Raw genomic sequence first — 25,365 nt, 5'->3', positions numbered from 1 at the left:
ACACCCTGGAGTCTTAACTTAGAGCCCTTTTGTTTGCGCTCCTTTCGTTATGGCAGTAAAAAGTCCTCTGCCCGCGCCGATCGACTAAATTGCTTGACTACAGCTACAACATTACGGCAGGAGTTGTTGACAAAAGACTATTTTAGGTCTCTGTGTTGCAAGAGAGAGGGAGAGAAAAAGAGAGACAGAAAGAGAGAAAGAATTAAAGCATTAAAGCATTATAAAATATGAGATTGTCTTGGTGATTACAACCTTCTGCAGTTTCATCACCGTTGTTTCAGCGTAAAGACAAGGCCATGTGATCGCAGACCGCTTTTACTGACACGTCTCAAGGGGGGCTTGCTATATGTGTAAACAGAAGGAGGGAGGGAGAGACGGCACCCGTTTCTCATCCTCAAACACTGCACCCCCTTCTTGTCCCCTCCACTCCACCCCCCTTCACCCCCTGTGTCCCTTCAACCTCTGCGCAGCTCAAACTGGGTGTTTGGAAGTTAATTACAAGCAAATAACCTAAAGCCTATGGTTCCCTGAACAACACAGCAGCAGCATTGAGGAAGGTGCTCCAAGCTCTGCGCTGTTGTTTCCCCCCTCTAACCCTCCACCGGTCCTTAATTCAGACCAGCTGTCTGCTTACGAGAGGCGGCATGGCAGACAACAGCCAGCCCCCGGTCTGCAGACACATGCTGTTGTTTGTAAATCACCACTTAAGATAAAAGGAGGAAAGGAGAGACGAGGGGAGTCAGGCAGCAAGCAGAGCAATCTCATTGTGTGAGAGAGAGATCCCAAGGATGCAGGTTGGCTGCCCTAACCACCACACGGTAACAAGCTACGTGAGAAAGCTCCATTTGAAGGCTCTTGCAGCCAGGACAATATTTCAGGGCTGTAGAGAGAGAGAGAGAGAGAGAGAGAGAGAAAAGAGGTAGAGGTAGAGAGAGAGAGAGAGAGAGAGAGAGAGAGAGAGAGAGAGAGAGAGAGAGAGAGAGAGAGAGAGAGAGAGATGGGGCAGGAGAGAGAGCAGGAGAGAGCAGGAGAGAGAGATTTGAGAGCAGGAGAGAGAGCTAGAGAGAGAGAGATTGGGCAGGAGAGAGAGCAAGAGAGAGAGCTTACGTGAGAAAGCTCCATTTGAAGGCTCTTGCAGCCAGGATAATATTTCAGGGCTGTAGAGAGAGGGAGGGAGGGGGAGAGAGAGATAAAGAGAAAGAGAGAGCAGGAGAGAGAGAGAGAGAGAGAGCAGGAGAGAGAGAGAGAGAAAGAGAGCAGGAGAGAGAGAGAGAGAGAGAGAGAGAGAGAGAGAGAGAGAGAGAGAGAGAGAGAGAGAGAGAGAGAGAGAGGAGAGAGCGATAGAGAGCAGGAGAGAGAGAGAGAGAGAGAGAGGAGAGAGCGATAGAGAGCAGGAGAGAGAGAGAGAGAGAGAGCAGGAGAGAGAGAGAGAGAGCAGGAGAGAGAGAGAGAGCAGGAGAGAGATAGAGAGAGGGAGAGAGCAGGAGAGAGAGATAGAGAGCAGGAGAGCGAGAGAGAGAGCAGGATAGAGAGAGAGCAGGAGAGAGAGCAGGAGAGAGAGAGAGAGATGGGGCAGGAGAGAGAAGGAGAGAGCAGGAGAGAGAGCGAGAGAGAGAGAGATAGATCAGGAAAGAGAGCAGGAGAGAGCAGGAGAGAGAGCAGGAGAGAGAGAGAGAGAGAGAGAGATGGGGCAGGAGAGAGAAGGAGAGAGCAGGAGAGAGAGCGAGAGAGAGAGAGATAGATCAGGAAAGAGAGCAGGAGAGAGCAGGAGAGAGAGCAGGAGAGAGAGAGAGAGAGAGAGAGAGAGAGAGAGAGAGAGAGAGAGAGAGAGAGAGAGAGATGGGGCAGGAGAGAGCATGGAGCAGCAAATGGGACAGTCTGCCTATTAGCGCCTATTCTCAAAATGATCCCCCCACCAAACGAAAGACGTAGAGAGGAGGGAGAGAAAAAAACACAGAGCCAAAGAAATAATGATGGTCTTAATTGCTTAATCTGCCTCTACCATGGTGTTTCCTGCTGCGCTGGAGATCGGCTGCAGAGGAAAGCATTAGCCACAGCCAAGCTGGGAGTACAGAGGGGCACCAACCATAGCACCAACCTCACCTTTACACCAGACACACACAGCCAGGCTGGGAGTAGAGAGAGGTCCCAACCATAACAACCAACCTCAGCCTTAGACTGAAACACACAGTCAAGATGGAAGAGAGAGGGCCCCAACCATATCCTACCAACCCCAATCCCAGGTTTATAGCTATAAACACACAGTCAGGCTAGCTGGAACAGAGAGACGGAGAGACCCCAAGCCTAACCCCAAACCCAAAAGTAACATCAGCCACCCAAGAGCAGCCCACTCTTGCTGCAGAGTGATGTCACACTTCCTCTTTCGCTCTAACCTCATTGTCATCCTGCAGAGGAGAGTACCTGCAGCATCTCTCGGACTACACATGGCTGCTTCAGTTCATCAGTTGAAAATAGCCCATACCTGTAAATCTTTACATTGATATGTGTAAATGGCATCTAAAGAAGCCAAAAACATCTATGTTGCTTCTCAACAGAACGGTCCATGTTCTACTCCTGTGTATTGTAAATGCAGCTCATGAAAGGCCTATTCAGGGCGAGGGGTGACCCCATTTGGCCTCTCAGGATTGGTCATGAAAAGTAAAGCTTAGGAACACGGCGCCCTAGCTGACTACCTCTGGTTTCCTCTCCACCCGCCTGCCCCTCCCTATGTACACTGGATTCAACACACATTACAGCACATTTGGGGAGCGGATGTTTCTTATTTGGCCACGTCTCCCAAATGTGTTTATTTATTTAATCGAAACACATTCAGTAAACAGCTGCTTGGCTTCTTTTTCTTTTCTTTTTTCTTCATCCCCGCTTTGTTTTGTGAAAATTAGCATAAATTAGAGCTCCATCGGGCCGGAAGGAGTGAGCATCTGTGAGACATTTGCGGGTCGAGTCCTGTGCGAGGTTCAAACCACCATCGTTTACTGGATGTTGGTGAGTGCCTGACGTGTGAGGTAATGTCCTGTCACCGAGGAGAAACGGCTCCACGGCCCCACCCTTACAGCCAGGCGCACAGTCCCATTGGCCACTGAGCTAATACCGGGCTTATACGGCCATGCTCCAGCCTCCGCAGCCCAGCGAGTAAGCTGAGGGCAAAGCAATAGTGTGGTCCACCTACTTCCTTGATCTCATCTGTCAAGACCTAAGCGGTGGCTGGTGCTGAGACCACAGAAGCAGGGTTGTTGGGTGCACCAGTGGCAGGCCAACCAGCTGATCGCAGATTGATTCAGATGGCATTGGATTCCTCTGGCATGGCCTTTTCTGTCAAAATGCCACCATCACAATGTCCTTCACTCAACGGGTCCAACACCACGTGTTAACAGCTCAAAATGTAAATGGGGGCTGCTGATACCTCCAGAACCCGACCTGATGGGGTTTCCAGATGGTCCCCTTAATGATAATTGAAACGGGAGAATGTCGGAACGTCATTCGTTTTTATTTTATGTTACCACATGCTTATGTCACTGTCTGCGAGCCTGATGAGGAGTGTGGTTTGGAATGGGTTTATAGTGCGAGGGAAACGTGGTCTTCCTTGTAGCTCCTCAGTGAGAGAACAGCACAGAGCTGTCAGCTACAGCTGGTGTGTGTTGCTGCCTGCATACGCTGCACTTCTGGGACTCGGAACAAAACTACTCCGGTGATTGTTTCCTGGTTTTTACTAGCCATACACTCTTTTCTACTCCTCTTCTTCTCTCGTTTTCTTCCTGCTCTTCTAGTTATGGTGAGTTACCTGAAGGGCTGCGCTGTCTTAGATTCCTGCGAGACGGAAGCTCTATCTATAGCTTACATAACTCCCTGCCAGTGCACATATATTTGTGTGATGTGTTAAATGCCTGGGTTTCAGCGTCCTATCCAGGTGATTATATGTGGCGTGATCGGATTGCTCCTAATGTTATCCTGTAGTCTGCCTGGGATCCATTATTGAAAGACTGGGGTTCTCTAGGGCTCTGGACCGGGGGGTTGCGTCAGAGATTGCTGGGCAGCATCCATCCCCTGAGAAATCACCTGGCTCAACATTAAATGGTTTACTGTAATATGCGCTGCTGGTTGCTAGCTCTGAGCCCAATTCCCCAATGAAATACTCCCCGGATTTAACCCAGCTAAAATAATTATCCCATGGGGTTACTGTGTGTGAACATTATGTTCCTCTGCACAAAGTCAGGAGTGGTACATGGAATCCTCGGGGGACCACCACTATAATCCTGCATGAAGCATGGTTGACTGTAGCTGCTGCTGCTGGATGGACTGACTGTGTGAGCGGTGTGTGTGTGTGTGTGTGTGGGGGGGGGGTCCGGTCTGTGTGTGTATGTGTATGTCACAGGAGGCTGCCGAGGGGAGAATACTCTCATAATAATGTTTAGAACGGCACAAATGGAATCAAACACATGGAAACCATGTGTTCGATGTACAGTATTTGATACCATTCCACTTATTCAGCTCCAGTCCTTAACACGAGCCCTTTCTCCCCAATTAGGTGCCACCAACCTCCTGTGGTGTATGCGTGTGAGTGTGTGTGTGTGTGTGTGTGTGTGTGTGTGTGTGTGTGTGTGTGTGTGTGTGTGTGTGTGTGTGTGTGTGTGTGTGTGTGTGTGTGTGCGCGTGTGTGTGCGTGTGCGTGTGTGTGTGTGTGTGTGTGTGTGCGCGTGTGTGTGTGTGTGTGTGCGTGTGCGCGTGTGTGTGTGTGTGTGTGTGTGTGTGCATGTGCGTGTGTGTGTGTGTACATGGATTCGTGTGTTCCATGGGAAAGCAAGAACATACGTTAAGGAGCTTACAAAAGCAGCCCCTCAAACACTGGTCTTGTATATGCATCGAGTTATGACATCAACATTGTACAACAAAAGATGAAGCTAGCAGTACAGATGAATTGGCCAAGAAAGACATTTAAAATGTTCAAGGAGGCAGGTTTGGGTCACAGGAGGCTGGTGGTACCTTAATTGGGGAGGACGGGCTTGTGGTAATGGCTGGAGTGGAATGAGTGGAATGGTATCAAATACATCAAACACATTGTTTCCATCTGTTTGATGCCATTCCATTCGCTCCGTTCCAGACATTAATATGAGCCATCCTCCCCTCAGCAGCCTCCACTGATTTGTATCATCATTAACACTTATCAACCCCCAAAATGCATTAATGCGTCAGTTTATTCTATCTCTTATGTCTTTTTGGTATTTTAATGAAATAAAACAGCACATTTGTGATGACTTTGGATCTGATGATAAGAATGAAATAAGGCCTGCTCTTGGGGTGTGAAATTGGAGTTTGGCCATGATGTGTTCTGAAATGTTCATTCTATGCCGTGGTATTTGCCAGAAGATACGTATACTGCATGGCCAAAAGTATGTGAAATCCTGCTTGTCAAACATCTCATTCCAAAATCATGGGCATTAATATAGAGTTGGTCACCCCTTTGCTGCTACCGTATAACAGCCTCCAGTCTTCTGAGAAGGCTTTCCACTAGATGTTGGAACATTGCTGCAGGGACTTCCATTCAGCCACAAGAGCACTGATGTTGGATTATAAGCCTGGCTCGCAGTTGGTGTTCCAATTCATCCCAAAGGGGTTCGATGGGGTTGAAGTCAGGGCTCTGTGCAGGCCAGTCAAGTTTTTCCACTCTGATCTCGACAAACCATTTCTGTATTGACCTCGCTTTGTGCACAGGGGCATTGTCATGCTGAAACAAGTAGAGCCTTCCCCAAGCTGTTGCCACAAAGTTGGAAGCACAGAATCGTCTAGAACAGTGGTTCCCAAACTTTTTATAGTCCCGTACCCCTTCAAACATTCAACCTCCAGCTGCGTACCCCCTCTAGCACCAGGGTCAGCGCACTCTCAAATGTTGTTTTTTGCCATCATTGTAAGCCTGCCACACACACACTATACGATACATTTATTAAACATAAGAATGAGTGTGAGTTTTTGTCACAACCCGGCTGGTAGGAAGTGACAAAGAGCTCTTATAGGACCAGGGCACAAATAATAATATAATAATAATCAATAGTTTTGCTCTTTATTTAACCATTTTACATATAAAACCTTATTTTTAATTGAAAATGGTGAATAACTCACCACAGGTTAATGAGAAGGGTGTGCTTGAAAGGATGCACATAACTCTGCAATGTTGGGTTGTATTGGAGAGAGTCTCAGTCTTAAATCATTTTCCACACGTGGTCTGTGCCTGTATTTAGTTTTCATGCTAGTGAGGGCCGAGAATCCACTCTCACATAGGTACGTGGTTGCAAAGGACATCAGTGTCTTAACAGCACGATTTGCCAAGGCAGGAAACTCTGAGAGCAGCCCTATCCAGAAATTTGGCAGTGGCTTCTGATTAAATACAATTTTCACAGATCCGCTTGTTGCAATTTCGATGAGGCTCACTTGTTCAGATATCGGTAAGTGGACTGGAGGCAGGGCATGAAAGGGATATCAAATCCAGTTGTTTGTGTCATCCGTTTCAGGAAAGAACCGGACATTTGACATTGTCCGTAAGCTTGAGTTCATTTGCACACAAAAAATCATACAATGATGGAAATACCTGTATGTTGTCCTTGTTACTGCAGACAGAGACGAGCTCCAACTTTTTAATCATAGCCTCAATTTTGTCCCACACATTGAATATAGTTGCGGAGAGTCGCTGTAATCCTAGATTCAGATCATTCAGGTGAGAAAAAACATCACCCAGATAGGCCAGTCGTGTAAGAAACTCGTCATCATGCAAGCGGTCAGACAAGTGAAAATTATGGTCAGTAAAGAAAACTTTAAGCTCGTCTCTCAATTTTAAAAAAACGTGTCAATACTTTGCCCCTTGATAACCAGCGCACTTCTGTATGTTGTAAAAGCGTTACATGGTCGCTGCCCATATCAATGCATAGTGCAGAAAAGCACAAGAGTTCAGGAGCCTTGCTTTAACAAAGTTAACCATTTTCACTGTAGTGTCCAAAACGTCTTTTAAGCTGTCAGGCATTCCTTTGGCAGCAAGAGCCTCTCGGTGGATGTTGCAGTGTACCCAAGTGGCGTCGGGAGCAACTGCTTGTATGCGTGTCACCACTCCACTATGTCTCCCTGTCACGGCTTTTGCGCCATCAGTACAGATACCAACACATCTTGACAACCATAGTCCATTTGATGTCACAAAGCTGTCCGGTAGTTTAAAAATATCCTCTCCTGTTGTCCTGGTTTCCAATGGTTTGCAGAAGAGGATGTCTTCCTTAATTGACCCCTCCATAAATGTAACGGACATATACCAGGAGCTGTGCCAGGCCCGCCACTTCTCTTGACTCATCCAGCTGTAATGCATAGAATTCACTGGCTTGTATGCAAAGCAGTAATTGTTTCAAAACATCTCCTGCCATGTCACTGAGGCATCGTGAAACTGTGTTGTTTGATGAAGTCATTGTCTGTATAGTTTTTTGGGCCTTTTCCCCAAGCATTGTCCCAGCCATATCCGCTTCAGCAGGAAGAATTAAGTCTGCAAGAGTGAAGGTTTCATCGAGTTGTGAGATAGTACTTTTGCACATATAACACACTGTGGCTGAGGAAAGTCACTACACCCAATATAAGTGAAGCCCAAATCAATGTAGTTCTCCTCATATTTGCGCCTCTTTGATTGTCCAACGTCCCTGTCTGTTGTTCAGTGCTTTCCTGGGTAAGGGGGCAGTAGCTCTTCAGCTGCATCAGATTCACAACTGTCAGTGTCCATGCTAGCTGGGCTAACAACAAATGTAGAATTACTGATGCTAGCGTTGGATGTACTCATGGAAGCAGAACAACTTGTGTCGTCAACAGATGTAGTACTGCTGGTAGTAGCAGTACTACCAGTTGAGCTGGTATGTGTCTCTATGGATGTGGGCCTTACTTTTTCTTAACCATTTATCCATTTTCGAGCAAACTGAATGAGCAGTAGCTATGTTTGGCTACATACGGACCGTTAGTGGAATTCCCGCGAGAGAGTAACGGTTAATGTTATTGTATGTTAATTATTTGACTAGGCTACCTGTATTTGACATTGTTTTGTTATTTTGCTGAACACTAGATGGTTTAATTTACATTTTTGGCAGTGAAACGAGGCTACTCAGGTGAGAAAAAAACCTCACCCAAATGTATAGCCCCGTTGAAAAATAAAAAGGAACTGCTTGAAAATGTGAAAAAAATAAATACAGGTGAATCACATTTTTATTTGGCGTACCCTCGACGGCATTGCGCGTACCCCTGTTTAGGAATACCTGGTATAGAATTTCATTGTATGCTGTAGCGTTAAGATTTCCCTTCATTGGAACTAAGGGGTCTAGCGCGAACCATGAAAAACAGCCCCAGACCATTATTCCTCCTCCACCAAACTTTACAGTTTGCACTATGCATTGGGTCAGGTAGCGTTCTCCTGGCCAGATGGTGAAGCGTGATTCATCACTCCAGAGAAAGCGTTTCCACTGCTCCAGAGTCCAATGGTGGTGAGCTTTACACCACTTTAGCCGACACCTGGCATTGAGCATGGTGATCTTAGGCTTGTGTGCAGCTGCTCGGCCATGGAAACCCATTTCATGAAGCTCCCAACGAACAGTTGTGCTGACGTTGCTTCCAGAGGCAGTTTGGAACTCGGTAGTGAGTGTTGCAACCGAGGACAGATGATTTGTACGCGCTATGCGCTTCAGCACTCGGCGGTCCTGTTCTGTGAGCTTGTGTGGCTGTGTGCTCGGCAATTGGTGTGGCTGAAATAGCCGAATCCACTGATTTGAAGGGGTGTTCACATACTTTGGCCATGTAGTGTATGTGCGCGTCTAAAGTGCTGCACCTCCCAGTATTACTGGGTTCAGACATCATTCGCTAGGATCAAATTGATAGCAGACATAATCCATTACCAAACTGTCCGAGGTCTTTAGGGAAGGAAACAGGGCTGGTGACGAAAGGAAAGCACACAGTACAAAGAAACACTGTCTGCCTTCTTCCTCTCCTCTCTGTCTGTCTGTTCCTCTCTCTCTCTCACTGTCTGTCTTTGTCTCACATCCTCTTTCTGTACCTCGTTCTCTTTGTTATTCCTTCATCTTTCATTCTCACACACTCAATCTGTCTTTCTCTCTTTTTGTCTCTCTCTGTTTGTCTGACTCTCCCCCTCTCTCTCTGTCCCTCCATCTCGTGTGCCCTTTGCACATTCTCAGAGTGCAAGACATCTCAGTGGAGTGTCACTTTCACATTCATTCTGGATGCAGTAAGTTCCCCTCCTGCACAATCGGCACACTGTGCAACCAACATGATAAAACTGATGGAGAGAAGAAAAAAACTAGGAAAGAAAATCAAACAGAACGTGGGCCCTGCCCTCCAACAGCCCGCGGGAGCTATAAAAGTCTACAGGCGGACCGGTAGCCACGCTCAGTGGCCCTCTGATAGATGCGTGTCACTCTTGGCAAGGGAATGGCTGATTTCTTTCCGTGGGGAGAAAGACTGCAGGCTACTCAGCTCTCAGCTGTTACGCACAGTGTCGGTGTATATTTTTGTTCCTAAGTACAAGGCTTTACATGCTGCGTTATATAATTTCTCTGCCCGTTTTGGCCCCGACAGCCAGACTGATAGACAGTGTATGCATCTTCAGGGGGAATGATTTGTTCCTCATGTACTGTACTGTATGGCCTGGTGCTGGGAGGGTGTTGCTCACCCAAAGGGAGGGAGGAAGCTGACAGAGTTTATCTCAGTGTGGCAGATGTGTGGATGAGAAGGATCCACCATTGACTTGCTTGGCAAAGTTTGTCTTGAACTTCCTCTAAGAAGTTAATCTATTCTACTGTATCTGTTCAGGTGCAGACATACAGAATGTTATGTGGCCCGACACCACCCGAACATGGTGGAGGATACAACAAGCGTGGTAGAAAACAACAACAAGAGGGTTTGGAGCCAGGAGCCGTCCACAGTTACCCACACTAACTGACATCAAACATATTTCTATATCGTGAAGCTCCACCTCATAGGGGGAATGCACTCCTATTGGTTTATCCCGCTGCCTAGGCAGCCAATAGCCTGAAAATAAATGATGCACTTGCGAGACTGAAGAAGATTCAAGAAGTCTCTAGACCTTTGGTGTCGGCCCTATGAGCAAACTACAACAAAAAACTGTTTTAACCTGTTGGGGCTAGGGGGCAGTATTTGCACGGCCGGATAAAAAACGTACCCGATTTAAACTGGTTACTACTCTTGCCCAGAAATGAGAATATGCATACAATTAGTAGATTTGGATAGAAAACACTCTAAAGTTTCTAAAACTGTTTGAATGGTGTCTGTGAGTATAACAGAACTCATATGGCAGGCCAAAACCTGAGAATATTCCATACAGGAAGTGCCCTGTCTGACAATTTGTTCTCCTTCTGTGGCATCTCTATCAAAAATACAGCATCTCTGCTGTAACGTGACATTTTCTAAGGCTTCAATTGGCTCTCAGAAGGCGCCAGAAAGTGGAATGACGTCTCTCCAGTCTCTGGGCGAAAAATAGCAGGAGATTTTGTGAGTGGTCAGGCAAGGAACAATGACACTGGAGATCCGCGTTCAAGTGAATTCTCCATGTTTTTCTTTCTCTCTTTGAATGAATACAACGTCGCACGGTTGGAATATTATCTCTATTTTACGAGAAAAATCGCATAAAAATTGATTTTAAACAGTGTTTGACATGCTTCGAAGTACGGTAATGGAATATTTTGAAATGTTTTGTCACGAAATGCGCTCGCGCGTCACCCTTCGGATTGTGACCTGAACACACGAACAAAACGGAGCTATTTCAATATAACTATGGATTATTTGGAACCAAAACAACATTTGTTGTTGAAGTAGAAGTCCTGGGAGTGCATTCTGACGAAGAACAGCAAAGGTAATCCAATTTTTCTTATAGTAAATCTGAGTTTGGTGATGGCCGGGCTATCTACTCAGAATATTGCAAAATGTGCTTTCGCCGAAAAGCTATTTTAAAATCTGACACCGCGATTGCATAAAGGAGTTCTGTATCTATAATTCTTAAAATAATTGTTATGTATTCTGTGAACGTTAATCGTGAGTAATTTAGTAAATTCACCGGAAGTTTGCGGTGGGTATGCTAGTTCTGAACATCACATGCTAATGTAAAAAGCTGTTTTTTGTTATAAATATGAACTTGATTGAACAAAACATGCATGTATTGTATAACATAATGTCCTAGGAGTGTCATCTGATGAAGATCATCAAAGGTTAGTGCTGCATTTAGCTTTGGTTTTGGTTTTTGTGACATATATGCTTGCTTTGAAAATGGATGTGTGATTATTTTTGGCAGGGTACTCTCCTGACATAATCTAATGTTTTGCTTTCGCTGTAAAGCCTTTTTGAAATTGGACAATGTGGTTAGATTAACGAGAGTCTTGTTAATTCTGGATGCAGTAAGCGTCCCACCTTGCCCAGGGAAGTTAAGAGCTCTGTGTAGCTGCTTCATACTTTTTGGCAACTCAGAGTGGCATTCAGGACCAATTCCCCCCTCCCCCCCTCGTATGCGCCAGCTTCGTTGTTGCTGGCCTATGAATGTGCGACAGCAGCGTCTGACATTTCATCAGCCCAATTGTCCACTCTCTCAGCCTCTCTGCACCACAACATTTTGGGGCTCATTAATGGGACCACCAAGCAACTCGGGAACCCCCTCCCTCTACCTCACCAGCCATGGAAACAGACCGCTTGGCTTCCGCCATGCTCTCGCTCAACAGTTATGTGGAGGGCTCCTGGGGCTCGCCGTTGATGGCAAAAGCGCTCTCCAAGTCTTACGCGACATTCACTAGGGTGGACGGAGGGCAGGGGGATATCGCCCACAGCATCCTTCAGCCATGGCCACTTACCTCCTCCTGAGTACAAGTTATTGGGACATCATGAAGCCCTCTCTGCCCATGCTGAAGAATCTTTCACAGCACAGATGGCAGAGACGAGCTAACCAGGGGTAGGCAACCCTGGTCTTCCAGGTTGGATAAATCAAAAACATGAAGTGCCTGTGGCACTCCAAAGCCAAGGTTGCCTACCCCTGAGTTACACGCTCGGTGCACAGGCTGTGGCCGCAGCCATTAACGAGGCTGACAAAACCCTTATGCTCAAAGGCCCAAAGCTACTGAGCATTTTAGTAAGTTGGAGGAGGAGAAGCAGCAGCTGTCCAGACACCTGCCTCTGGCCAAAGTGGCGGTGCCCCACCAACAGTCGGGCCTGGATCTGCGGCACATCGTCGAGACTTCAAACAGCGTCCCCCAGTGCATCTGTGACAGCCTCCATGTCTACACCAAGGCCAGTGGCTGCCCCGTCTGCCCAGCAGCCCAGAACGAGCCCTGAGGTTTCCAGAAGCAATGCTGCATCTAACTGGATGCGGAGGGAGCGTAACGAGGATTTGATGACCAGTTGTTCTCTCGTTCAGCCTCTTTCTGTTGTCCACCCCCCTCTCCGTGATTTATTGGCTACTGTTATCAACATGATACAGGGTCATTGGGACTGTCCAAGACTTACGCTGGTAAGTGAGGTGTGTTCATGCACTGGTGCGACAAGGAGACCGTCTAACCTTTGCGTTGCTCTTTGGAGAGTGTTCTCTCTTTCCTCTCTCTTTGACAAGCAACGTTCGTGGCCCACCATTAAGGTGTATGCCTCAGCAATTTCTGCCTGTCATGAAGGCTTTGGCGGTGTGGCTGTTTTTAGCCACCCACTCGTGAAACATTTTCTGTTGGAGGCGCGGCGGCTCCACAGTGGGATTTGGCTTAGGTGCTTGAGGCTCTGTGGGCTGCCTTTTGAGCCATTTGCCCAGATCCTTTTGAAGATGCTGTCCTTGAAGACACCATTGTTGCTTGCCCTGAGAGCTGCCAAGCGTGTCAGTGATTTGTGAGCTCTGTCGACACGACCCGACTGCCTTGCCATTAATGGCGATCTGAACAGGGTGGTGTTGCGTCCTAATCCGGCATTCACACCTAAGATTATCAAGAGCTCTTATAGATGGCAGATATTTGAGCTGTGGGATTCTCCACTCCCGCACATGCTAGGGAATGAGAGGTGTGGCTCCATCGCTTGTACCCTTTCCGAGCTTTGGTGCGGTAAGTGGAATGCTGTTTGTGTGCTATCGCGCTGCTGCGCTTGGTCAGACACTTTCCAAGCAGCAGTTGTGTTCACTGGCTTTGTGACGGCATTAAGATAACCTATGAGACTGGAGCGTCCCTTACCTTCTGGCATCAGGACCCACTCCACACGTGGAGTCGCCGCTTCCTCTGACCTTTTTAGGGGTGTGGGGGTCGAGAATATTTGTGTGGCAGCGTCATGGTCGATGCCTTTCCCCTTTGTCCATTTCTATCTTTTGGATAGGTCCTCGGGGTCTCTTGCTCAGTCTGTACTCAGTGTCGCTACTGAGATGACTTAGGCTAAGGGAGCGTGTTGGTGGGCTGCCGGGATTTCCTGGGCAGGCCCCTTGTGGGGCATATATGTCATGATTACTGTCTGCTGAGTTCAGTCCAGTCCATGACCCTTTCTGCCCACCAGTCTCCTTGACTGAGGACACAGCAGTTGTTAGCACTATTGTGCTACGCACTGTTGTACTTGATCCCAGCCAGAGCTGGGCCTGATTTTTTCATTATGTGGGAAGTGTTGGGACCGATAGTTACTGGGTATGTAACTCAAGTTCTATGAGGGAAGCAGAGCCCTATAGGGCTTCGGGCCCTTCCGGCTCCCGGGGTCTCGCTAAAAGTCTTTTCAAGAGGCTGAGTAAGGGGATGTGCTCCAATATATAGGGGCTGGAGCGCGTGCAGATTTTTTTTATCTGGCTATTGGCTTTTTAAGCAGCATGGTAAACTGCTTCACTCATAGAACTGGAGTTAGATATCCAGTAACTACAGTATCGTTGCCCATGATGCACTTCGCCTGCTAGCATGTGAGCGGCCCTTTCCCTTGTTTACCACTGATGACCCAGATCAGAAGGGTCCATGGTTCCATGCACTCTTCTCCAAACTTGTTCCCATGACCACACAGCTCCAAGCCGTGACAAGTCAAATTCAGCCTCACAGAGTAGATAGTACATACTGTCATGACGTTGCCCTCTCTCTGGGTACAGCGAGCACAGTTGAACCCCCTCCCTCTGCACCAGGCCTTTTCTATGCACCATCCCCCTACCTACCTCCCCCTACCCAGGCTGCTGTGGTCAGAAGGCGGTCGTAAATTCCAAAGGGAATGTCCTGCCTCACAGGCCACAGTTTTGAGACAGAATGGTTTCATAGAGAGATAAAGGAATTCTTCCACCTCACCGGACGGGGGAACCGAACGACATTTATGTTCTGGAAAAGGTATAAAAGATCGATGAAGAATCCAGCTACGAACTGGTCCGCTTGGTACAATTTTATGAAACTCAGGAGAGGCAATATTGCCATATTACCATAATAATGTTTACATAATAGCCTCAGCTATGAGACTTACATCTAAATGGTTATATACAGTTAATGAATAAGGATAAACCGATTTGGAATATGTTGAGATGCTATGTACTGATGTTAATGTGAGAGAATTGTATTTCTGTTCAAAGCTTAACTAAGTCACTGGCACGCCCCCAGGGACACAGACAGGACAAGGCGTCATGGACAGCCTTTTCTACGTTCAGTATATGAACCCCCTCCCAGGGTTTCTTTCTTTAGACCAGCTTACCTCGAGAAGAGAGAGCCAAGGTTTGACCATGCATTCCTCTACTGAACTTTAACCATACCACGTGGTTAAACTTTTAGACTATCAATACCGACAGAATAATAACAAGTCTTTGATATTAATCACTAGTCTGCAGCTAGAAATTCGGTGTCATTAAACGCGAAGACCGACGAAACATCCATTCTATAACCACAATAATGAATGTCGCTTTGAAAGATCCATTCTAACCAAGAGAGAGAGAGAGAGGACGAAACTCTCCAACAAAGATCACAACGACACACTGAGCGTAAATATATATATTGATTGCAATTGTTTCCGAATGAGTGAACGTTCATGTGCAAAGGGTTAGCATATCAATTGTTAATATTTATCAACTCTGTAGTGCCTTCTCAACTGACCCTTATCACCCTTTGTTTAACAAGCCGCCATGCCGGTTTAGCCCACTAGGGCACATTCCTCTACCATTGCTTTGTAACGATATCTACTGTTTTGTATGCTTTCTGTGAATTACTTAGTTTAGTAGATAAATGATTTTAAGACAATTGATGTATGGATGACTTAGTGAAGACTGGGTTCGTGCAGATAACAACAATTTACGACGTTTGGAATGAGACTGACGCGAGGTAAAAATAAGTCATTAAATCAGAAGACTCATAGGTCAGATATGATATCTGGAAAGTTATATTAGGAAAATTATAACTTTGTAATCTGAATATTTTCCTTGGTGCCCCAACCTTCTAGTTAATTACAGTTACATGATTAATCAGTTTAATTTTGTAATAATAATTACAGAGAGTTATTTGATAAACATGTCTTCAAGTTAATGATGGCCAAAGACATGACAATACATACTTTACCATTGTAGGTTTCTGCTAAACCTGTTATGTCTACACTTTGCAGTAAAAATGTATCTCATGAAAGAAAACAATAAAGTCTATGTATAAGCAAGGCAGCATCGCTGCAATAGAAGCGGATACACCTGTGTTACACCTAACTTTTCCCACCTATATGTGTAACTGTATAGTTAAGGGCAAACAACATTGCTATAGTACAGTAGCAACCCACCGCGGGGAGCAGAACTACACAATATGCCCAATCAGACTTGAAGTGGAGGGAAATGTTAACGAGCAAACTCGATTCGGTGGAAGTCGCTTCTGGTACCAATAAACCTTAGCTGCTCTGGTTATGGTAGACAGGAATTTAGAACATGTAATCTCCTTTGCCCTTGTTTGGGGGAGAGATAGAGGGGAAGGCAGGGGGATATTGTGTGTGGGGCGTGTGTTCCATACAAAGAGGAAGCTGGGTACTGTCATTTTGGGAGACGGCTTTATTGTCATCTTGACTGTGGGAGATATTATCTCTGAGAGCACAGGCCGGGATCAAAGAGAATGTGTGCGTGCCATGTCTGGGAAGTTGGAGGGAAGTCGGACAGGTTGGGGAGGCCTGTGCTGAAAAGTAGGCATTACTGTTAAAATCAATAGTAAAGGCATGGCAGATGAGCTGAACCCAGCATTTTTCATCCGAGGGTTTTAAAACACTGAAACCGCAGGGGCAGGCACAGGTCCTTAACTCAGGATGAACTGGGGAAGGGTACCAAAAAATGGGAGGTGACCAAGAACCTGATGGTCACTCTGACAGAGCTCTAGAGTTCTTCTGAATGCCAAGCGTCACAGCTGGAGAAAATTTGGCACCATCCCTACGGTGAAGCATGGTGGTGGCAGCATCATGATGTTTTTCAGCGGCAGGTACTGGGAGACTTGTCAGGATAGAGGGAAAGATGAATGGAGCAAAGTACAGAGAGATCTTTGATGAAAACCTGCTCCAAAGCGCACAGGACCTCACACTGGGGCGAAGGTTCACCTTCTAACAGGACAACGACCCTAAGCACACAGCCAAGACAACGTAGGAGTGGCATCGGCTGTAATCGCTGCCATGGGTTCTTCAACAAAGTACTGAGCAAAGGGTCTGAATACTCATGTAAATGTGATACTTTAGTTAATGAATTTGCAAAACCTTGCTTTGTCATTATGAGGTATTTTGTGTAGATTGATAAGGAAAACAATGAATTTAATCAATTTAAGAATAAGGGTGTAACGTAACAAAATTTGGAAAAAGTCAATGGGTCTGAATACTTTCCCGAATGCACTCTACATACTTATAATATAACTGTTCCCCGGGCGCCGAAGACGTGGATGTCTATTAAGGCAGCCCCCCTCACCTCTCATTCAGAGGGGTTGGGTTAAATGCGGAAGACACATTTCAGTTGAATACATTCAGTTGTACAACTGACTAGATACCCCCCATTCCCTTTCCCTAATACTAATAATACAAAACGTCAGGTACATATCAGCCCATATGTCCTGTATTATGTCCAATCATATAACACATTAATAATCCCTTCCTCCAATCAAATAACACTGTATTAATCATTCAATCAAATAACACTGTGGTAATGTCCTGTAGAACAGAGAGAGGTTGAGTAGGGAAGAACTTGATGCAGTTGTTCTCTGTGTAGTGTGTTTTTGGCACTCAGTGATTCCCTGTGTCCCGCGACAGCAACAGATCAATTGTCCCAGAGTCTCTGAGTGGACTCAATGACATCTTCCCCTGTCCTCCGTAAGCATTACATTAATGAAAGCTATAAACTTCGCCTTAGACAACAGAGAGCTTTCTCTTCACAACACCCCGGGCCAAAAATGAATCACGTAACCTTTTCAAGAGCTTTCCAGTGTGTGTGTGTGTGTGTGTGTGTGTGTGTGTGTGTGTGTGTGTGTGTGTGTGTGTGTGTGTGTGTGTGTGTGTGTGTGTGTGTGTGTGTGTGGGCGTGCAAATGTAGCCTATACAGTAGGCAGCCTTGCAGTTTGGCAGTGATAACATCTCTCAAGCTGACCCAGGGAACTGTGTGTTCTTCACAGTAGAAGTAATGTATGTATGGATCACATGTGTGCTGCTCGGTGGCTCTTCTGGGAAAATACTTGATGCAACTACATTGGTGGCAACACATTTGGTCACCTCTATAACACGCATCGAGCAGTGAACTCGTCAAGATAGTGTGAAAATTTACATCCCAAAAGGAGATCAATTGAGAACACTGTGTAGGCTAAACGACAGTCTCTGTCCAATAAATAGTTCTCTAAGTGGAACCAATGACATCTTCCCCTGTAAACATTACAATAATGAAAGCTATAAACTTTGCCTTAGACAACAGAGCTCTCTCTTCACAACACCCCAGACGAAAAAGGAATCAAATAATCTTTTCAAGAGCATTTTCAGCTCAGTTTCCAACCCAAAAAAGAAATACGCCGGAGATTAGAAAGTGCAATAAATGTCCCAAACGAAATTCTGACATCATGGTTGCCTTTCAAGGTGCAGTGTAAACATCCATTGCCTTTGTGACCTTACAAGCCCCTGAACACAGGCTCAGCTCACAGTAAGAGATAGACATGTATAAGTAGGTAAAAAATTGTACCAAAAAGATTCAACAAGGTAATGTGAGGTGGCATACACTTTCAATTGACTATTATCATCTGTCTTTACCACTTATTAAACACCATGTCAGTGTTAAAACAGCAGGAACACTATAGTCCTGTTCATTAGGCAGCAACATGAGGGGGGAAAAACTGAGTAAAACAATAAGATACACTCATGTTTCCAATAAGAAACACTTATTTTAGTTTTCTGTTGAAAAGCGTAAAAAAAAAACGACGTGTGTTCCCTGATGAACGCAATCTATCGTGTTGAGTTGTGTAGTGTAGATTAGGAAGGTAGATCAGGGATGTACTTTAGTGACAGCAGGGTAGCCGGCGGCCACCTCGGCTGGGCAGTAGAGACTCTCCTGGTGGGACACCTGTACGGTTGTGGCCCACTGGTCCAGGAACCCACTGGGGGTGTACAGGCCACAGTCCCTCACGCTGGTCTCCCGCTCAAAGTCCTCACACACTCCGTCACCGTCGTAGAAGTAACACATACTGGGCTCCTCTGGAGGGAGAGAAGAGAGAAGTGTGAAGAGATTCACGCTTAACATTTGACTCTTAAACTGTTTGGATTGTGTTGATGTAAATTAACTTGTGTTTATGTGAATGAACTTGAAAACTGTTTGAAAATGGTTTGTGTTGATGTGAATGAATTTGTTAGACTGGGCCCAGATTACGCAATATATCTATCGTACTGTAGTTTATCCATTGCCTTTTAGTTATCAACTGCATTTGCAATGGTTTATTTTGTCTTGGTTCATTGTCTTGTCTTGATATGGATGTTTAGGCTACACCCACTAATGTCCCACACCTGATGTTAATGATTATTGCTACTTTTAATGGAGTCAGTAAACAGTTTGGTACAGAACACTCAATATGTGGTTAGAGGAAGCTGGGCATGCTATCTGTTTAGGAGAAAATATATTTGATTAGTTTAAATGGACCTTTTAGAGATGTTTGTATTTTATACTCTTTTAATCCCATTTCTTTTCAAATAAATATATACAGAACATTCTGTCTACTTTGTGGTTTTTAACCTCTGTTGTGCACGGACATGCAAGCTGTTTCACAAGGAAGGAGAGGGGGAAGAGAGCTGAGTGAGGAATAGGTGAGAGAGAGGAGAGAGGGATGAGGACATAAGAAGAGGAGATATAGAGTACCACAGTATGAGTCATAATACCCATAAAACCTAGCGGCCAAACAGGTAAATGGTTCCAATCCTTTTTCCACCATTCAAGGTCTACCTTCAAACTCAGTGCCTCTTTGCTTGACATCATGGGAAAATCAAAAGACATCAGCCAAGACCTCAGAAAAAAAATTGTAGACCTCCACAAGTCTGGTTCATCCGTGGGAGTAATTTCCAAACACCTGAAGGTACCACGTTCATCTGTACAAACAATAGTACGCAAGCATAAACACCATGGGACCACGCAGCCGTCATACCACTCAGGAAGGAGACTCGTTCTGTCTCCTAGAGATAATGTACTTTGGTGCGAAAAGTGCAAATCTATCCCAGAACAACAGCAAAGAACCTTGTGAAGATGCTGGAGGAAACAAGTACAAAAGTATCTATATCCACAGTAAAACAAGTCCTATATCGACATAACCTGAAAGGCAGCTCAGCAAGGAAGAAGCCACTGCTCCAAAACCGCCATAAAAAAAGCCAGACTACGGTTTGCAACTGCGCATGGGGACAAAGATTGTACTTTTTTGAGAAATGTCCTCTGGTCTGAGGAAACAAAAATAGAACTGTTTGGCCATAATGACCATCATTATCTTTGGTAGAAAAAGGGGGAGGCTTGCAAGCCGAAGACCACCATCCCAAACGTGAAGCACAGGGTGGCAGCATCATGTTGTGGGGGTGCTTTGCTTCAGGAGGGTCTGGTGCACTTCACAAAATAGATGGCATCATGAGGATGAAAAATTATGGAATAAATGACAGGAATTGTGAAAAACTGAGTTCAAATATATTTGGCTAAGGTGTATGTAAACTTCCGACTTAACTCTACATAGTTATCACAATGTCAAGCCAGAATAAGCCTACACAGGAAAAATGAATGGTGGAAAAACTATTGGAACCATTTCCTTGTTTGACCGCTAGGTTTTATGGGTATTATAACACCTCCACTGTGGGGCTCTATAGAGCAGTAGGTGGAAAATATATGAAAGAAGGGAGGGAGAGAGAGGGAGGAGAGAGCAGCTGGGGTAGCAGCTGAAGAACCACACTTTACAAGGTTGAAATACAGTATACATACATGTATCACACTTTCATTGGCTGACCGTGTGTGTTAGAGAATGTGCTTTAAGGACTGGTAAGTGGTGGAGTCCATTATCGAAGAGGTATTTTTCCTCAAGCACACAAAGCATCTTGGGTAAGACAGAGACAGATCTCTCAGATACATGACCAACAGTGATACAACTACATGACTCCACACCTTAACATATTTGCCTAGTTAAATAAAGGTTAAATAAAACATAACAATACATATAACTCTCTATAGGAGTATAATGTATCAACAGGATGAGTACACTATGTTGCTACTATGCTGTGTTGCTACCATGCTATGTTGCTACCATGCTTTGTTGTCAACACATGACATCACAGCATGGTAGTAACACAACATTAAAACAACATGGTAGCAACACAACATGGCAGCTGCACAACATGGTAGAAGCACAAAACATGGAACAAACATTATTGGGCACAGCACAAAGGGCAAGAAGGTAGACAATACATCACGCGAAGCAGCCACAACTGTCGGTAAGTGTGTCCATGATTCAAAGCCTCAATCATGGACACTCTTGCTGACAGTTGTGGCTGCTTCGCGTGATGAATTTGTGTGCACTGGTCAACTGTAAGTGCTGTTACTGTGAAGTGGAAACGTCTAGGAACAACAACAGCTCAGCCGTGAAGTGGTAGGCCACACAAGCTCACAGAACGGGACCACCAAGTGCTGAAGCGCGTAAAAATCATCTGGAAGCAACGTCAACACAAGAACTGTTCGTCACGAGCAGATGCCAGGAGAACGCTACCTGCCCGAATGCATAGTGCCAACTGTAACGTTTGGTGGAGGAGGAATAATGGTCTGGGGCCGTTTTTCATGGTTCGGGCTAGGCCCCTTAGTTCCAATGAAGGGAAATCTTAACGCTACAGCATACAATGACATTCTAGACAATTCTGTGCTTCCAACCTTGTGGCGACAGTTTGGGGAAGGCCCTACTTGTTTCAGCATGACAATGCCCCCGTGCACAAAGCCCTGACCTCAATCCCATCGAACACCTTTGGGAAGAATTGGAACACCGATTGCGAGCCAGGCCCAATCGCCCAACATCTGTGCCCGACCTCACTAATGCTCTTGTGGCTGAATGGAAGCAAGTCCCAGCAGCAATGTTCCAACATTTAGTGGAAAGCCTTCCCAGAAGAGTGGAGGCTGTTATTACAGCAAAGGGGGACCAACTCCGTATTAATGGCCATGATTTTGGAATGAGATGTTCGAGGAGCAGGTGTCCACATACACTACATTACCAAAAGTATCTCTCTCCCTTCCTCCCGTTCCCCTCTGACAGAGTCATGTAGTGTATCTCTCTCCCTTCCTCCCCTTCCCCTCTGACAGAGTCATGTAGTGTATCTCTCTCCCCTCCTCCCCTTCCCCTCTGACAGAGTCATGTAGTGTATCTCTCTCCCCTCCTCCCCTTCCCCTTTGACAGAGTCATGTAGTGTACCTCTCTCCCCTCCTCCCCTTCCCCTCTGACAGAGTCATGTAGTGTATCTCTCTCCCCTCCTCCCCTTCCCCTCTGACAGAGTCATGTAGTGTATCTCTCTCCCCTCCTCCCCTTCCCCTCTGACAGAGTCATGTAGTGTATCTCTCTCCCCTCCTCCCCTTCCCCTCTGACAGAGTCATGTAGTGTATCTCTCTCCCCTCCTCCCCTTCCCCTCTGACAGAGTCATGTAGTGTATCTCTCTCCCCTCCTCCCCTTCCCCTCTGACAGAGTCATGTAGTGTATCTCTCTCCCTTCCTCCCCTTCCCCTCTGACAGAGTCATGTAGTGTATCTCTCTCCCTTCCTCCCCTTCCCCTCTGACAGAGTCATGTAGTGTATCTCTCTCCCCTCCTCCCCTTCCCCTCTGACAGAGTCATGTAGTGTATCTCTCTCCCCTCCTCCCCTTCCCCTCTGACAGAGTCATGTAGTGTACCTCTCTCCCCTCCCCTCCCCTCCTCCCATTCCCCTCTGACAGAATCATGTACTGTAGTGTACTGTATCTCTCTGAACTCTCAGCAGTTCTAGCCTTCCCTCACTTTTCTCTCATCGTTGATTTCATTGCGAATAACAAAAATGAGATGAATGCATAAATAAAGTAACACTTGAGGGATACACTCTCCTGCAGGGGAGGGCTGGAACAGAGTGCGGCCTCCAGGAGCGTAACAATATCTGATGAACTTGACAGATTAGGATTGCTTCTACTTTATTTAGAGAGAGAGAGAGAGATGGGAGAGAGACCATGCAGGAGGATACACCAGTATGGCTTTTCCAGACATCCCACCCGGAGTTGGGGTTGGACCTAGGTCTTGGAACGGGGCTAGAGGAGGCTGGGTTGTGTCAGAGGTTTCAGTTAGGGGGAAGGCGGCATTTCGTGCCAAGTTGGCTGGTCTTCCTTGAAATTCCAGCACCCCAGCTCAGCTCTGCTTAGAGCTGTATACTCTGTTTTGATGATGTTGAAACGAGGGGCTGCAGAGGGGGCATACAGAATCCACTCCCACCACTCCAAATGGATGGAGACCAAGAAGGAGAGGGTGAGAAGGAATGAGAGGTAGAGAGGGAGAGGGAGAGAGAAAAAGTGTGAGAGAAAGAGAGAAAAACTGAGTGAAAAAAACAGAGACAGAGAAAGAAAGACAGAGAGAGAGAGAGAAAGAGAGAGAGAGTGAGAAAGAGAAGATGTGATTGAGTTCAGGAGGGAAACAACAATAAATTATGAACCAAAAGTAGCAATGTGCGTACCTCGTCCACCTGAGTATCTCTCCTCTCCTTTTCAGCCATCTATTTCCTGTGTTTGAGGAGTGCAATCCACTTGTCACTTAAATCTTGCTGGATTAATTGCTTTCATTATACTTTGGCGACTCATTCCCACTATGGCTTGTACCATTAGTCTTTCCCCGTTAACGTAACGACCGTGGAAACTTTTGTAATGACCTGTCAAACACACTCCGGTAATTGCTCAATGGAATACATTGGTTTTCTGTTGCATCTATAAGAATGCTATGTTGAGGATTTAACGCACCGTCTCGACACTTACATCATAGGAAAGAGAAGAAATATAGCTTTATTTTGATGGGTGTTCATTTTTGGTGGAATTGAAAAAGTAATACTTTAATACAGTTGAAATGTTTACAAATTAGATGCGCTGACATGAAAGCAACTTCCGAAAATGAACACTCGAATTATAATGATATTATGACTGATCTCGCAAACAATGTAAAGTATGTATAGATAGGCGTAATCTTTTGTGGGTATCCTTCTCTTGACACACTTGTTGAATTATGCAAGAGAACGTGACCTCAACAGTAATGAATAATTAATGAGGTAGTCGTCTAGACAGCGCAGGTGAGCAAAAGTTTTTGGTGGTTACAGCCCCTGTTCTACCATGATTCTATCCAACAAGGGAACCCAGTCAACTTCCCTGCTCAGCCTATATACATTTCCTTTATTCCCATAAGGCATCAGGAGTGTACAGTATCTTCTCCCTATCCTGAGAACACGTCAGGCTGCAACATTCTCTGTGTCAGTCCCTCGCCAACACAGACAGACAGACAGACAGACAGACAGACAGACAGACAGACAGACAGACAGACAGACAGACAGACAGACAGACAGACAGACAGACAGACAGACAGACAGACAGACAAGGAATATGTCAGGCAGTTACACACATATCCCAGAACGCTGCGGTCAATGGAAAACAACGCTGCCGGGCCCGCCAGTGATCTGACAGAGGATTTGAGACACATAAACACACGCGTGCGCGCACACACGCACGCTAACACACACACACACACACACACACACACACACACACACACACACACACACACACACACACACACACACACACACACACACACACACACACGCACACACGCACGCGCACACGTAAATGTGCATGCACACACATACAGTACAAACACACACATCACTCGACAAGGCCAGATCAGCTATGACACAATGGCACTTTTTATTGTGTGCAAAAACAAGGGAGGAAGAGAAAAAGAGTGAGTGAGTGATAGACTCACTCGGCGGAGGAGAGGAAATCATCCATCTATTAACCAAACAGCGACTGAGAGGACGCCAGAGAATCCAATCCACTATATGAATTTGTTTATTTATTCTCTCTTCAAACGACAACCGTTTCCAGACTCTCGGCGAGACGTCAACGTGATCATGATACACAATGGCATCTGCTCTTATGAGAAACACATCAAGCCCTTGGACAGAAGTCCCAGACACAGATGTGAAACTAGTGAACGCCTCTCCACTGTCACTCACAGAGCCAGCATGTGTCTAGCATGTTACTCACATCTCCCCACAACTCATAAGCCTCTCAATCACACACACCTGGAGAGTCCTCCTACTGATAAGAGACACATCTGCCACAACAGCTAGCCAATTCAAAGAGCCATGCTGAGTTCAAGGGACCGATGAAATCATCAAATTGAAATGGACAGATAAATAGGGCTGCAACGAAGAGTTCCGGAAGTGGATTCCCGATACTCAAAACCTGCGACGATATCAAGTATTAGTGATAGCGATTTAACTGTGCAACATACACCGAGATTGCCAAACAAATCGTATGTTGATGTTTTTACTGTCAGTTTCTGGTTCAAAGAGCACCAAAATCCACACTAACCATGAGCCTCGTAGACTGTATCGTCCAATTACAGAGCTCATACAAGTCACGTGATTTGTTAACGAACACATGATGTGCCATCACGTGTCCCCCTATAGATCATGTGACTTGTATCTGCTCTGTGATTGGACGATACAGCAACTATCGAGTGCCACCATGTGTTCGCTAATGCCGCGGAAGAACGGCACGGCCCAATGCAGTTCTATGTGGCTGTGTGGTTCCGCCCTCACAAAGATCTCAATGGGGATAGAAATGGTACTGTCTGTGTCTCACCAATAAATCACCTT

At 45.8% G+C, this 25,365-nt stretch overlaps 1 protein-coding gene across 3 annotated transcripts in view; it reads right to left on the bottom strand.

Annotated features, from left to right (window-relative positions):
- Positions 1-25,365, bottom strand: part of LOC106563270 (pappalysin-1) — a 126,945-nt gene that overhangs the window by 46,823 nt on the left and 54,757 nt on the right. For all 3 annotated transcript variants that reach the window (XM_014128709.3, XM_014128710.3, XM_014128712.3), the window contains exon 10: positions 18,488-18,684. In XM_014128709.3, coding sequence (XP_013984184.2) covers positions 18,488-18,684 — 197 coding nt within the window. The remainder of the gene's footprint in view (positions 1-18,487; positions 18,685-25,365) is intronic.

Source organism: Salmo salar, chromosome 11, assembly GCF_965601325.2.
Source record: "Salmo salar chromosome 11, fSalSal1, whole genome shotgun sequence".
Classification (NCBI taxonomy): domain Eukaryota; kingdom Metazoa; phylum Chordata; class Actinopteri; order Salmoniformes; family Salmonidae; genus Salmo; species Salmo salar.
The sequence above is the reverse complement of the archived record's forward strand: the minus strand, read 5'-3'. Positions and strand labels throughout refer to the sequence as shown.